General features: G+C 47.8%; 1 protein-coding gene across 1 annotated transcript in view; it reads right to left on the reverse strand.

Moving 5' to 3' along the window:
- Positions 1-1,276: 1,276 nt before the first annotated feature.
- Positions 1,277-15,897, reverse strand: part of SYN2 (synapsin II) — a 181,047-nt gene continuing 166,426 nt past the window's right edge. The window contains exons 11-13 of the mRNA XM_023218414.2: positions 9,294-9,354; positions 5,056-5,299; positions 1,277-2,178 (exon numbers count right to left, since the gene is read on the reverse strand). Coding sequence (XP_023074182.1) covers positions 2,043-2,178; positions 5,056-5,299; positions 9,294-9,354 — 441 coding nt within the window. The 3' untranslated portion in view covers positions 1,277-2,042. The remainder of the gene's footprint in view (positions 2,179-5,055; positions 5,300-9,293; positions 9,355-15,897) is intronic.

Below are 15,897 nucleotides of genomic sequence, written 5' to 3' on the forward strand. Positions count from 1 at the left end.
TATATTTCCTACTTTCCCACAATTTACTGGCTGACTAGCTCAGACCCCTTTGTTTTGTCATATCGTCACAATTTATCATTCTTTATTTAAAATGGTATACAAGTTGTGGGCTTAACAGCTTGGACCTTCATTTTCCTTATAAAGATTCTCACGTACACATAAAAATATTAAATAAAATGTGTATACGTTTGTCCTGTTCATCTGTCTTATGCATGCTTAACTTTCAGGCCCAGCCACAGAAAGTAACAGGACATCTGCCTCCCCTACATCTGGAAATAGAAGGAACTCTAAAGGTCAATTGCCTTGCGCCCAGGTACCCCATGCTTGTTTGGTTTGTTCTTTAGTTATGTGTGTTGTGGGAGGAGGGCTGTCACCTCCCAGGTGTCACTCAATGGGAAGTTCTACTTTGTTTTCTAAGTGTAAGAAGAGGGTACGGTTCTCAATCCTTGAACTGTGAAAACAGAGAATGAGTAAGAAAGGAGACCCTGGTATCGGAGAAATTCATTCTCTGACCTTGCAGCATCTACTGTCCATGAGGAGAAGTTAACAAGATAGTGGCATTTGGAGGACTGTTATCTTGTTGAGTTAGTAGGATGGGTGTCACGTGTAGGAAATTATCTAGATACTTATTAATATTCAGATATTAACATTTTAACATTTTTTTTTTTTTTCATCAGTGCAGATGTAGTTTTTATCTTCACAGCATCCGTGGTCTTTGGGAAAATATACTTGAATATCAGGGAGTCATGAAGCAGCCAGAGTGAAATCCCTCACAGCCCACCCTCAATTGCAGGCCTCTTTAGGATGGCTTCATTGGGATCCATGGGAGCCTGGTTATCAGAGCAGGTTGGTCTGGCCTCATTGGGACCACCATGTGGGCCTCAGCTGAGGAGCTTGATGACAGATCAGGCAAGTGAGTCTAAATTGACTCCTCCGAGAGCAAGGGTTCTGTGCTTATTTGAAGGTTACAAAGTCCGTAATATAGGTAGAAATGTTGAGTTGCTGAAGGAAGGCTAGTTGTCTTGGACAAGACAGATTCACTGGGGAGGTGTCAGGAGGCCCAGAAGTGGCATGTAAAGGACAGACGCATTCTCAAACACTTGCAAACACATGTACACCTGCAGTCACACACACAAACTGACACAGCTTCACACACCTAGATTTTTCACTCCCTACACTCAAGCACACACACACCTCATGGACGCTCTCTCAGCCTAAAGGGTGGCCAACGGGTCAAGACCTCATGGCTGAATCAAATGTTGGTGAATGCTGCCGCTTTTATTACACCAAAGGTCTTAACATTTATTAGGAGATGAACACAAAGCTTGGCATACTGCTGTCATAGTGGCATGCATTCTCCTCTATAGTGCAGCTCTGGAGTTCAAGGTTACTGCAGATTGCATATAAGAACTACTCTTCAGAGGGAAGAAAAGGGGAAACTGCAGACTCTTGTTCTCCCGAATATCAGCAGACTCAAGGTGCTTCACCACCACAGCAGCCTAAGATCTTGTAAGTTGGGTGGGTGTGCTTTAAACAGTAACACAGGTATGACAAGGGATCCAGGATGGGGAAAGTTCCCAAAACTTAGGGCCAAGAGTACTTTTGGGGAAGTATATACTTCCCAAACAGGTATCACTGAATGGGGGCAAGGCATGCTTAGCACTGCAACTGAGCTACGTTAAGCTGTCAGGAGTTCACAATTAATCCTGGTTTCACGGGGAAGAATAAGACATGATGGCGCTGTCACAATAAGGCCACTAAACTTATAGCAAATGATGACTTCAGAAGGAAGCTCTCGTGACTACAGGGAAGCAGCTCTTTCCTCTCTGATGCCAGGTACCCCTTGCTGGGTAGGCACCTGCCCTGAGACTGTCACATGGTCCTTTCTGGGCTGCACAACATCACTTAGCACACCAGAGCAGAGGAAGGGACCACACACATCAAGGTCATGGGACATCACCACCAAGCTGGCTGACTGTTGTTGGTGAATGTCTTAGATGCCTTTCCCGGTTGGGCCGGGGGTGCCCCGTGTGTCTGAAGAGCTAATCTGAAAAGAGGCTGGCAAAGGACTTCCTCAAGCTCCGGATGGTCTCCGCTTTGGCTTCATCCTCATTGGCTGAAGACCGGAAGAAGGAGGACTCAGAGAAGCTGAAGGCATTTGTCAGGGACTGCGACTTGCTTGAAGATAAAAACCAGAGAGAATGTGAGAGGGTGGTGTTCCCAGCAAGGCAGGGAAGGACGATGACGTGAGGATACACAACTAGAACCCCCATTCCCTCCCCGGGAAGACCAGGGTGATGGAGGATAAAGCCAGAAGCGGCCATGCTACCAAGACCCTGGGAGATCCCTATGCTACTTCCTCATCTTCAGTGCTACTAGAATAGAAAGGGTGGGGACAGTACGGGAACAAGGGAGAAGGGAAAAAAAGAAATAAGGGAAAGAGGAGGAAGAGGTGACTCAAAGACTGCTTCTTTAATTTAATCCAAAATGCCCGAGGGCTAAATTTCAGAGATCCCAACTTGGTAAAAACTAACCTAGGAATCTCACATTACTTCTCTGATGAAAAGAAGTCACAATGGGCCTGTGACTCTGGCACTCTCTTCTCTATCAGCTGTCAACTGGTGGAGCCAGATCAGAAGACCTGGGCCAAAGTCTCATTCTGCCACTCAATCCCTCCTAACTGGAGGCAAGCCATGTGCCTCTCTGTGCCTTGGGTTCTCATCTGTGAAGTTTGGTAAAATGAAGATCTCTACGCACTTTTGGCTCTTTCTATTCTGATCTCTTCTCTGATTCCAAAAGAATATACTGGCTTGGCCCAAAACTCCAATGCTTCAATTTCCCTGTTCTTTGTTTGTTTGTTTGTTTTGAGACAGAATCTCTCTCTGTTGCAAAGGCTGGAGTGCAGTAGTGCGATCTTGGCTCACTGCAACCTCCGCCTCCTGGGTTCAAGCAATTCTACTGCCTCAGCCTCCCGAGTAGCTGGGATTACAGACGCTCGCCACCATGCCCAGCTAATTTTTGTATTTTTAGTAAAGACGGGGTTTCACTTGGCCAGGCTGGTCTTGAACTCCTGACCTCATGATCCACCAGCCTCTGCCTCCCAAAGTGCTGGGATTACAGGCGTGAGCCACCACACCCGGCAATTTCCCTGTTCTTAAAATGGATGTAGTAACCACTCTTGCAACCCTCCTCAGAGGAGCGCTAATATGAGGTCTGTGGGGTTCAGGGTGTCCAGTGGCAAAAGAGATACATATCAGGCCTTTACAAGTTTCTTAGGGAGAGTTCTAATGAGAAAATCCAAACTACACACTTTTTAGGGGCCTGTTTTCCCCTTGAGAGACTAGAGGTTCACAGAGAAAAACCATGAAGCACAAGGCCATGGGGAGGCCCAGCCTGCACTCCAGGAGAGGACATGAGGTCTGGCTTCTCCACCGGCCCAGCTTTTCTCCTTGACTCCCACTGGCTCTCGTTCCAGCTGCTTTCTGACTCCAGAACTCTTCTCCTGGTGTCTTGGGACTCTCTGCCCTCCCTTAAATGCTGGGTGCAGCTCAGGAGAAACTCCCTTCTACAGAACTGTGAGCAGTCTCTCTCCGCCTGCAGTGATGGTGAACAGACACCCTGCCTTTCATTAGGGTTGGGAACGAGACCCAACACACTGGCCTCTGGGAGTGGGGGCACTCCTCAGCCCACACAGGCCGAGAGTACAGGGGAAGAGCCTCCAGCTTGTCATCAGAGGCTGGCTCTATTCAACAGCTTCAGCCCAAAGGCAGTGACAATCCAAGGATCTGCCCTCACGCGGAGGCTAGAGTTGGCTAGTGAGAAGGCAGGAGGGATTAAAAAAAAGTCAGCAGGCAGTAAATAGCTGGGCTGAAGGGACATTATGGGGCAGGCAAGAGGTGCCACTGGTCAGAGCTGGGGAGGAAGAGTGGGTGATGCCCCTTCCGTCACGCCAGACTGAAGACCCAGAGAAAGTGACCATCTGGACACCTGAGCCCCGCAACCTTGGCTCTGCCACTAATTAGAGGAGTAGCTTGGCTTTGAGAAAAAAAAAAAAAAAAAATCAAATTTCTTTGAGCAAAGTTTTCTCATCTGCAATGACTACATGATCTCCTAGTGGCTCACTTCAACTCCAGAATTCTCCAGCCTCCTTTTCTCCCTCCCTGAACAGTCATTTGTTGCCTATCACCTCACTCTGAGAAGCAGGGGTGTGTCACTACCATCCCCTTACCAAACCCTTAAGGCTACAGCTGTCTGTGCTGAAGGTGGTGACAGAAGTCTGCTGGGGACACTGCAAGCAATCAGAGACCTCTGTGGGAGAGAGGGCAGAACTGACCATCGTCCACATCCAGGTGCTGTCCCTTCCAAGGACAGCTCTGCTGCTTCCAGGGGTCCTGTGCAGCAAGGCAGTGTGGAGGGGCTTCTAGGGTGACTGCTGGGTGTGAGGGAACCTAAGAGGATGGAGGTCCTCAGCGTCTCTGCCTGGGAACTCCTCTGCTGCCCACACCAGAAACTGACTTCCTTTGGACAGAGCTGAAGGTAAAATGTTGAAATGGATTTAACTAATTCCCTCTTTTCATTCTGGGCAGGCTTACTGATTGCATACTCTGAACTGTGAGTCAGAGGCAGAAAGATTAAAAAAATTTTTTTTACAAGGAAAGAAACACACAAAGGAAAGGAATGGAAAAAAAGAGTGGGAGACAGGGTTTAAAATAAACCAAAACCTTAAGCTAGTACAAGACTAGAGAAAGGTCAGTGACTCTGCCATATTGCCACTTCCCAGGAAGAAAGGGAAGGGGGTTGAATTTCTAGCTAAACTTTAGACTTTCACTTCCCTCTTTCCTCCCTTCTCCAGTGAATGCTAACCATTCCTCTAACCAAACACACACACACACAAACCAAAAACCAAAAAAAAAAAAAAAAAAAAGCCAAGAAAATCCCACCACAAAATATCTGTAGGAGGAGACCTCGTTGAAGGTGATTTCTAGCAGCTCTGAGGCCCAAGGCCCACAAGGAGGGCGGGAGGGAGGAGGGAGGAGCTGCTGAGTTGTTTCTTACTTGAGCTGTGGGTGAGGCTGGGGCTTCTGTGGTGGAGCAGCCAGGGGTGGCTGGGCCTCTGCCAGGGAGCTGCTGCTGGAGGGTGCATCTCCGTGGGTGGTGGGGCCGCCCGGCCGCTGAGGAGCCGAGGAGAAGGAAGAGGAGGAGGAAGAGGAGGAAGGTGGCAGTGATGGTCCAGGGGGGAGCCGGCGTGGAGGCAGCACCTTGCCTGGGGGCTGCATTCCTTGGGGTTGCCCAGGGCCCCCTAGGTTCAGTACAAGAAAAACTTCATAATTTAACCATATAAAAATGTTTCCTTATTAGAATCTACATCTCAAAGGGTGTGGTTAGTTAATTACCAAAAGGATAAGCTCTATGCCAAGAAGCCAGAGTCTCTGAAGGGCCCCAAAGGGGGTCCTTGGTTAGTTATCCTTGTACATAGCTACTAAGTGCTCCTCCTCAGAAACACAGCGACTCAGCCACAGCAGAAGTCAGCAGGACAAGGAGGAACCAGGGGCGAGTGACCCTGTCAGAGGTACACGCTCTCACAGAGGGCCCTAGAATGCAGGGTCCTCACCCTTCCTCCCTAGAGGTGCCTCAGGCACACACCACCCTGCTCCAGGGTTTACTGGGAAGTCTCAAGTTCCACATGGCAGATACAGGAGAGGGCGGTGGAGAGAGCACTGGATCTCAGAAATAGTCTACCAGTGACTCCCTGAGCAAGTTACCAAACTTCCCTGGGCCTTGGTTTTCCCAACAATAAAACTTTAAAAAGTGTAAACCCCGGTCTTAGTTGTCTTTTGAGGGGTAGTGGTTCAAAGATAACAGGGTCGAGCAAGTTCTTCAAAAAGCATTCCATACCTTAAGATCACCTTTACGGTCACTGACTTATGTTGTTTTATGGAGCTGCCCTTGGTCCTGCTCCAAGCCTGCGTGGGTCTGATTATCAGGCCCACCATGCCCCACCAGGGCTTAATTTTAGCATTAACTCATGCCCACAACCAGGAGAAATCCATTCTTCCAGGCACTGTTATGCCTCTCAGTACTATCCCCAGGGGCTCTAGCAGGATGAACCTTTCAGGCATGTGTGGTAGAATTCTCCAGACATCCAAACCCCACTCTCCCCTGGGGATGTTGTGGGTGCCATTTGGCAAATAAAAGCCCCTCTAAAAAGGAACAGCACACCCTCCTCCCAGCGTGAAACACAAAACCATCTGGTGGCCTGGAGAGGAAAAAGGTCCTCCTTCCTCTGGGAGTTGATAGGCATTAAGGTGGTACCAGACTGCCTAGAGTTTGCTGAGGAGGGTCCCAACACTTAGAAATCAAAAGCCATCCCCATTAGCACCTACTGACTAGTGGAAATGATGCCCAACTGCCCTGGGAGGTCCAGTCTCTCAGCCTCAATCCCACAGTTCATGTCCAGGGGCCTGCTGGAGGGAGTGGACTTACAGAAACTCAGCACCAGCTAGTTGTATTATCACTTAGTTTTTAAGAAATACCAGAATATCTGTGCCCTCTGGAGAGGCAGAACTGTATGTCTATGCCACTGTGCACCCATGCCTATCCGCTCAGTTCCCCACTACAGGGCACAGAATACCCTTTATCATCTAACCAAATAATACCAGAGTTAGTTACAGATAAATAAACACATACATAAGTAAATGGAGTTCTGCAGGTTTAAGAAGCTCCAAATTCAAATCAAATAACTAGTGAAGATGATAGATTAGCAGATTATTTCACATTAACCAGCTTTTGCCATTTCCAAAGTTTGGCATCACTTGTATTAGCATTTTCCTGTAAAGTAATACAGGTTAATAGCTCAGTCTCTTGCACCAGAAACCTGAGTGCTTTCCCATTTGTGCAGATACTTGGATAGCCAGAAACTTTACAACTTAACACTGAAGACAGATATAACTTTTCCTTTATTGCACATTAAGCTGTACAAGAGTCACAAAAGAGAGGTACTTCAATCACACTTCCAGCATTGGCTGAGGTTCTCCCAGTTGGATCAGTACAAAAAAAGGGGACAACGTCAGGAAAGAAATAGGTACAAAACACCTGAACGGCAATCCTATACTGTGACACAGATGTCCCCCAGGCCACAGAGTTGTCCCTAAGCATGCTGCCTGAGGGCACGTAACAGTCAGGTTATGCTATCCGCTTGCATTTGGCAGTGGGAGCCCTAACCAATTTCTCCCCCACCTGAAAGACCTTGGCTGACACCACCCTGTAGCCTGACTGAATTCATATGGCAACTTTGCACTTGTGGCTCACAAATGACACATGAAAAGCACCGGATGTACACACTGATAACATGCAGAGAAGCAATACCACCATCAGCTCATTACTTGGATAAAAATATAAGATAAAATAAAATAATGTATTCCTCCATTCTGGGAAATGTTACTTTATTCTTTTCTATCATTTCATCAGATTGGGAGGTATTTAAGGACTTGATTCTTATGCAACCCATCTGGAAGTGCAAATATGCATATATGTGTATATTTACAACAGATGAACTACCATCATCAGCTGAGGGAGGGATTACAGATGACAACATTCACACTCAATGCATTTCTCTGTGGCCTCAATTTACCAGCAATCAAAGGAAAACCAAGGCACAAGCCCCTAGACATGTAACTCTTGTTACAAACCACCAACACTAGTTCCTTCTCAGATCTGGGAGTACAGAATGGTGACATGTCAATATAGAGGTGGAAGGGAATGTAAAAGTAGGGCCAGTAGCATTTCTTCTCAAAGGCAAGCTGCTGGCATGAACTCCCACGGACCATGGTGTTAGAGGCAGCTGCTTGGTGCCCGTTCCCAGCCTGGCCAGGAGATGGCAAGATGAGGCACTGAAGCTGAGACCTGGTTTAATGGACTGTCTCAGCATCTGCTCAGGTGCTGCTTGTCAGAGGGAAAAGAACAAACTGGTGAGGGGTCCTCAAGAGCCACCACTATGGAGCCTCTGTCCAAAACACACACAAGCTAAATCTGAGACAGTTCCTCCCAGGAAAGAGAAAGCTCCTCAATCTCTGAACCCTGGAGGGCTCTGGTAAACAGCTGAGAACTGAAGCAGGAGTCAACCTCAGGGTTCTGGAGGCAGTGTACCCACTGAAGTAACATGGGACATTTTTGATTTGGTCTCCCATTACGATGCCTCAGGAGAGGCCAAGAGCAGAATGGACAAATCCTTGACAGACCTTAAGTAGCTCCCTGCATTCTATGTCCAACATTGCCAAGGAATTATCTCTGTACACAGGTCAAGCTTTGGGAACACAAAGCAGCCTCAGGTCCACACAAGCGCACACATGGCTGATCCAGAAACAGCAACAATGAAGAAACAAGTGAGATCAACACACACAAAATACTCACAGGTTCACTTTGATATTGCACATCAGCGGCCCCATTTTATAAAAATCTCATAGCTAATTAGTTAATAATAAAATGAAGGGTACACTGGGATGTAAAATACAGAACACATTCCTGGAAATTTCTTTGTATTTCATGTCATCACTAAAAACACAAGAGCTCTACAGGCACAGCCAGCCTATTCACATAAACTCAAACTGCACCAAATTTTAGCAAATGGAGAAAAAGGTGGATGCCTTCAAATTCAGTGGATGAAGCTATGGCAGTTTGATCTTGAAAATCTCTTAATGTTCTATCTAAGTTACAATAGTCATGCAGAAAGAAAGCGAAAAGCACAGTTCATTGAAGATCCCAAGCACACTGGTGGAGGTAAAGCTGGGGGTGGGGGATTTTATCTGAGCTTGGGGGGAGAAGGAGAGGAGCTAGGTTTTCTTTTTGTGGTTTCCATTTCTCCCCTGTCCACCCCCTACTCCCATTTCACCCCACATTATATATTACTTTTAAAAACACTATTAAACCACCCAGAAGATAGAGTCACACTGGACTTGGGAGAGGCACAATTCTTTTGTACACTGTTGACAAACAGCCCTGGAATCACAAGTTATACAGAGAAAACATAAGTGAGCATTACAAGCACGAACAGGAACAGGTAAACAACCAGACAGAGGAGCTGACACTGCATAGGAAAAACACAGTCCAGTCAGCATTGAAAGAACGCAGCAACGGCACCAGTGGGAGGGTCTGTTTTCCCCGCCCCGCTTTCCTTTCTTTTGTTTTTGGCTTAAAATTTCTGCTTTGAAAAATTAACTACCAATCATTTTAAGAAGCTTGGACTTGTTTTGGCCCTACTGCAATGCCATTACAGTCGAGAATATACTGTAAACAACCTTGAGGGGGTGGCCGCTGAGGTGGGGTCTTGCTTGAGTCCGGATCCTTAAGTGTTCCGCTCTGGAAGACAAAAACGCAAGAGATAAAAACAAAACTCCAAGCCACTGAATTCCAAAGAGAAACCACGTGGCTCCACGGCAAGGCCAGAGTGGAATCCAGTGGGACCTGGTGGGATCCAGTGGGATCTAGCCATAGGCTTCTGCTGCTCCAGAAACACCTTAAAGGGGATCCTCAGCCTCAGGTATTGCTGGGACAGTGTGGGGAGTCTGGGGCTTGGAGCCATTCTGGTAACAATGCCAGAGACCTCTTCAACCCCTTTTTCCTCCATTTAGACTCATTCTTTCTAGAAGCTTTGCGTCCTCTAGCACCACCTGGTTTCTTTTCTGGTTTTCTGGTGCCTGCCCATGTCCAGCTCCCACTCCTACGTATAGGCCTGGCTTTCTAAAGGAAAGGGAGGGCCAATGCCAAACCCCAGAGACAGGGTTGGACTATAGGTGGCTCTAGGGGCAGGTGAGCAGGAAGGCAGGGGGAGGAGTGTATGTGTGCGCATGCCCGCGTCCAGCTGGACCTAGTGACTAGCCTAGACTTGGCTCACTTCTCATCTGGAGTTAACTCCGGAGTGGGATCAGTTCTGGGGCTGACTCAGGGAATCAGATCCACTCTTTGGACTCGGCTGAGAACTCCCGAAGGGAGGAACTTGAAGAAAGGGGTTGTCATTTGTTTCCCAGGCCCCTCCTTACCTTAGAGGGAAGGAATAAGACATTAATGTTTGTAACAGCGCTCAAGGCCAGGCTGTTTTTCCTCCCAAACAGCATGATTACACTTTACCCAACAGCATGGCTCCGATCCCATGCTCCCTCTCCCAGCCGTGATTCTGATTATGCCCTGATGGGATCAAAGACCTGTGCGACTTAGTTTGTCTAACGTTTGTATTAGAGGCAGTGAACGTTTGGAGTCTGAGTTCAGCACACGGGAAATGCTCTGTGAAGCCTAAAGCCTGCCAAGTGTGCTGATGGTGATGTCAATGAGGGGCTTCCAAGGCAAGGCGGTGGCTGAACACAAGCATGTCCTCAGTGAGCACCCACTTCCCCTTCAGTGCTCCTCTCCCCTTGTGACGTGCCCCTCAGCCCTACTCCCACATTAAAGCTGCTTCTCCTCCTGTTCCCCATTTCCCTTGGGCATCCCATTCTGGCTATTTATCTCCCTGCCTATTACGGCCTGTTTTCAGCTCCACTGCCAGGGAAGTGTTACCTTCTCAGTATCACAGTCTTTTAACCACATTACTCGGAACTGTTCTACTGAGAGGATTTGGGATCCTAACCAGGAGGGGGCCTTTGAAATGTCCTCAGTGCTACCACATCAGAGAGTGCCCCATTCTACCATAACCCCCAATCCCCCACAAGTCACAGTGAGAACACTACTTCCTTTCTCCTCTTCTGGGGACCTTCTTGGGATCCATAAGGCACAGTCTGAGCCTGACACTGCAATACCCACACCTGGGAACCCAGCTGGAAACCACTCCATCCCATCAGCCTTCAGGACTCCTCCACTTTTCACTCCTGGTGTCTGAGTCACCATCTTCCCTTGACTAACTTTAGTCAGGCCTTTATCATTTCTTGCTAGATGAGTCTCCTAATTCTTTCATCTCTTTCTTTCCAATCTGTCTTCTCTGGGGCTACCTATTATCCTCCTAAACCTTTTTTCTAGTTGTGTCTCTTAACTTCTCTAAATCATCTAGAGCTGACGTTTATGGAGTGCTTACTGTGTTCCAAGTAACATGGGTGCACTATTGTGCACTCTCTCTCTGTACCTCACTGTATGAGGTAGACACTATTTCATCAGCACTCCTGATTGCTTCAGCATGGCTGGGCTCACCCTTTCTAGCCTTCTCCCTCCTTTATGTCATAAACAGCTGCTCAGTCCAGGCCTGATTCTCTACTGTTCATTCACTAGTCTGGTCCATGCCTTCAACATCACAGCCTCTCATGGTCAGAGACAGATACTTAGGTGAAGGACAGAAAAAGTCACAGTTTGTGAAGCTGCTGGACTGGCTCTCGCTGGTCCCTCCCCTCGGGCCTCACGTCCGGTGCCACTGAAGGGTCCCAGTGCATCATCTCAAATGCTGGCCAAGAGCAGCTGACGATGTTCTCCTCCCAGAGAGGGTTACAGAAAACTATGTGGCATGAGAGCAGAACCAGGGCCAGTGGGCAAAAAAGGTCTAGGCAGACTTTCACTTACAAGAAGAACTTTCTTTTGCAAAAACAGTGAGATAGGCTGTTTTGGGAGGTAGATGTATGTGTTCACATAGTGGGTAGTGAATGACCTGACAAAGACATCATAGATAATATTCCTTCTTTAAATATGAGATTGAGTGGATGAATGCTAAGGTTCCTTCCAATCCTGTGAAACTGTGATTCCAAGAAAACATTTTAAATCCCATAGATTAAGCTTTAATGGTAGAACTCCAGACACAGGATGAGCTCACAGGGGTGATCATACCATGCGGGCTAGCCTTGTCTTTCCTCAGCCATGGAAATATATATGTAAGACACCCACGAATGAACTAAGCCCAGAAGTGCCCTTCTCCAGCCTTCAGAGGAAGAGCTCCTGGAGGCAGTCCTTTGGGCTGGAGCCTGGGAATATGCTTTGGCCACCCTTGATGGCGCCTAGGAAGCTTCTCTTGGCCCCGGCTCCACTGAGATTGTGTATGGAAGACTTCTCAGGGGCTACAGGAGGTGGGGAGGAGAGTTCCCAAGGACTGTCCCTTGCCAGGCTGAGACACCCTGGCTCCACCCACAAGCCTGCTGTCAGCTAGGGTCTCCGGGCCTATTCCCTGTGGGGCTTGGCTACCATGGGATCTGTTTCCAGTCACCCAGAGCATCCTGGGATGCCGAATTCCACAGAAGTCTGGCCACTCTGGCGTCACTGCCAAAGTCTGGCATGGAGCCAGCCCACAGCAGCAGGAACTCATGGCCAGACTGAGAGGCAGAGTTTTGCTCAGGAAGTTGGATTGATTCAAACAGGTAAGAATGTGAAGTTCAGTGCTTGTGCCTAGCTGTACACAAAATGGAAAGGGAATAAATGACCTTATAGTAGCATAAGAAAAAACCCAGCTGGGTGCAGCTCACGCCTGTAATACCAACACTGTGGGAGGCTGAGATGCGCGGATCACTGAGCCCAGGAGTTCGAGACCAGCCTGGATAACATGATGAAACGCTGTCTCTGCAAAAAATACAAAAATTAGGTGGGTATGGTGGCATGTGCTTATAGTCCCAGCTATCCAGAAGGCTGAGGCAAGAGGAGAGCTTGAGCCTGGGAGGTGGATGCTGCAGTGAGCCAGGATCACGCCACCGCATTCCAGCCTAGGCAACAGAGTGAGACCCCGTCTCAAAAAATATATAAATGAATAAACCGCAGACAACCTTGGGTTCACAGAGTGACAACAGGCTCAGAGGGTGTCAGACTGTAATGATGCTGCCAAAAATCGGATGCAGCTGGAGGTATGTCTGTGTCTTGACAAGGGGAAGTGATAGGACCACTGTTCTTTCGGCTGATCAAGCCTCATGAGAGCGCACTGCAACCAGTTCTGGTCACCTCTTAAGGGGGATGCTAGCAGAAAAACATGGGTACATGGAGCAGATAGGATGGTAAGCAGTCTCAGAATGACATCTTTATGCATGTGACTTTGGGCAAGTTACCCTGAGTCACAGTTTCCCAAATGGTATAAATGAGGTAACCATGGAAGCACCTAGGGCTTAGTAGAAGACTGAAATTAGTCAAATGTATATCTGAATAGTGTCAAGGGCTGGCTTGGGTAGTAGTGAGCTTCCTGGCATGAGAGGTATTTCAGCAGTGCTTGGACAAACTCTGGTCAGAGGGACTCACGTAGCTGCAGGCACATGACTTCTACAGGCCCTTCTGGCTCTGGGCTTCCATGAATTCGTTTATGCATTTTTTTTTCCCAGTTCTTCAGGTGTGTGAGAACTGAGACAAGCCTTTTTTAGCTACAGAGTTCAAGACCAGCCTGGACCAGCTACAGAGTCTTGAACTCAGCAAGACCTAGGGTTATTGGGCCTGTGCAGAGATGTCTTGCAGGTATAGGCTTTCAGGGGCTTGGCAAAGAGAGTGTGCTACTTCTATCAAAGCTAATTGGGCTGGTATCCTGCTATGCTGCATCCACTGGGCTTAGTGATCAGAGAAGCCAGGGAGGAAGGAGAGAGCTGGCGAAGCTCAGAGACTTCTCCAGGTTGGTAGGTCCACCACTTGTTAAGGGAGAAATGCAAGGGTTTTCCTTACATAGAGATATAGAGTCACAAATGCCCAGCTCACTCCATTCTTACCTTCCCCTCTGTTGATGTCAGAGCACCAATAGGGCAGGGTGCACGGTATTGTGGAGAACTCCCTGAACTGGGGCCCAGAAGATCCAGCTCTCCTGCTTAGCAGCTGTGTGACCTTGGGCAAGTCAGTTGCCTTCTCTTTGCTGATATGTGAAACAAAGATATACTTGCCAGCCCAAGACATCTTAAATAAGCATTGTTAGGCTTAAACTAAAGAGTGTGCTTTGTAAACTGTAAAGTGTTAGACAATGTAACTGAGCATCCTACTATTATTAAATAATAAATATAAATCCAAAGGAAGGGAGGTCTAATGTTAGAATCAGTGAAGAAGATATTCTTGTGTGGTTTCCTGTCACCTGATGCATAGTTTCATGAATAGGGAATTCTGGTCTGGGTTATACCATGCCTTCTGTATACTGCTTAGTTCCTGCAAGGTCCCTGCAAAAATGGTAAATATTAGCTCTTGAGATGATTGGAAGGGAAATCACTGGCCTGCGACAGAAACCAAGCCCATGGATGAGGGTTTGTAGGTTTTTGTCAAAGGCAACTTTAAAATGCCATCCCGTAGCTTTCAGCAGATAAGCTGGAGAAAGGAGCTCCTGAAGTCCCAGCAGGATGGAAAGCTGAGGAAGGAAAGACATTGAGTGACTCAACACTTGTGAGCTGTTGGCCTGAGACCAGCTGCTCCAACCAAGGAGGAAGGCCTGTGCTTGCTCAGCATATCTGAGACAGGAAATTGGGAAAGGGTCCCAGGGTCTGGCCCCAGGAAAGAGGCCAGGCCAAGCTCCTTGCCGGACACGCCACAGAACTATTCTGATCAGCTCCCCCAGGCCCCGCTCCCCCGGTCTAGGACCCCAGGGAGAATGAGGCAGCGGGAAAGAATGTGGTCGGAAGGTTGTAGGTTTAGTCGGTGCAAAGGGGACCACATGTTTTGAGGCACCTTGGGATCTTTCTGGGCTTGCCCCTGCAGTCACCAGCGCCCACCTTCCTTCCTCCTTCTAAAAGATGCCCAGGGATGAGCCGCTTCTCTTTCCCTCCTGGGGGGAGTTGCTTCTCTGTGTGCAAAGCTCATCTCCGGGAGGGGGGCCCTCTCATAACCTAGGACCCAAGAAATATCCCATGGGGGCAGTCCCTGAGTCTTCTGGGGGCACTGAGGGGCAAGTCACTCAAGGTCAGAATGTCAGCTTCAAATGATTAAACATGTCCCTGAAAAGTTAAGACAGTCCCAGAATAGTTAGCTTCTCTTAATAGTCTGTTAAGGGATCTAGTCACTAGTGGCTTTATCTGAACCTGCCCCAAATCTCCTCACGTTCTCAGCTTATACTCACTGGGGAAGAAATTCACTAAAGCCATTCCTGCTGTGGGAAGCAGGAAGGCCTTTCATTTGTCCTTAATTTACCTCTTCTAAGCTGAAGTGAAGCCCTGTTAGTCCCATGTTGGGGATCGGAGAGACCTTTGGACCCCTCCCTAACTGGAGAGCCCTTTAGATTCCACTTCTCAGAGTGAAGAAATCCCTTCTTAGGCTTGGTCTTCTTGCACTTAGGAGACCTCATATTTTTTAGAATGGGGTGGCTAATCTTTTGGCTTTCATGGGCCACATACACTAACACTAACGATGGCTGATGAGCTAAAAAAAAAAAAAAACCTGCAAAGTATCTCATAATGTTTTAAGGAAGTTTATGAATTTGTGTTGGGCCGCATTCAAAGCCCTGGGATGCAGGTTAGACAAGCTTGTTTCAGGGCCTTTGTGGCTGGAAAAACCTCGCTGAAAATGTTTTGTTTCTTTTTATACCAGAGAACCCATATAAAAAAGGCCTGGTAGAATGTCCCACCAGAGACCAGAGGTTATTCAGCCTCAGTCCTTCAATTCTGAATTCTCATCACAGCCTTTCCCAGGTCCCGTGGCTGTACACAGTCTGGATCCCAGCATGTCAGGCTTGGAAGGAGATTGTATAAGTTACCTGTTCCAACAGCCCCAGTCCCCAGCCCTTGCCTTTCACCATGTGCCTTACAAGCTGCTCATCCTGCTCAACGTCAGCAACAATGTGGCAGCCGCACACCATTTCTGAGTGTTAGAGAGTTTACGCCCTACGCTGGTTCAAAACCAAGCAGATTTCCCTGTTGGAATCAGTTCTACCCCATGACAGCATCAGAGAGCTAAAGATATTAATTAATGCATTCCTGGAGATGTCTGCTATTCAACTGCAATTCCTTTAACTTTTACTCATAGCACAGATTTGCCAATGCCTCAACCTCCTGGTTTCTC

This window comes from Piliocolobus tephrosceles, chromosome 2, assembly GCF_002776525.5.
Source record: "Piliocolobus tephrosceles isolate RC106 chromosome 2, ASM277652v3, whole genome shotgun sequence".
Taxonomy (NCBI): Eukaryota; Metazoa; Chordata; class Mammalia; order Primates; family Cercopithecidae; genus Piliocolobus; species Piliocolobus tephrosceles.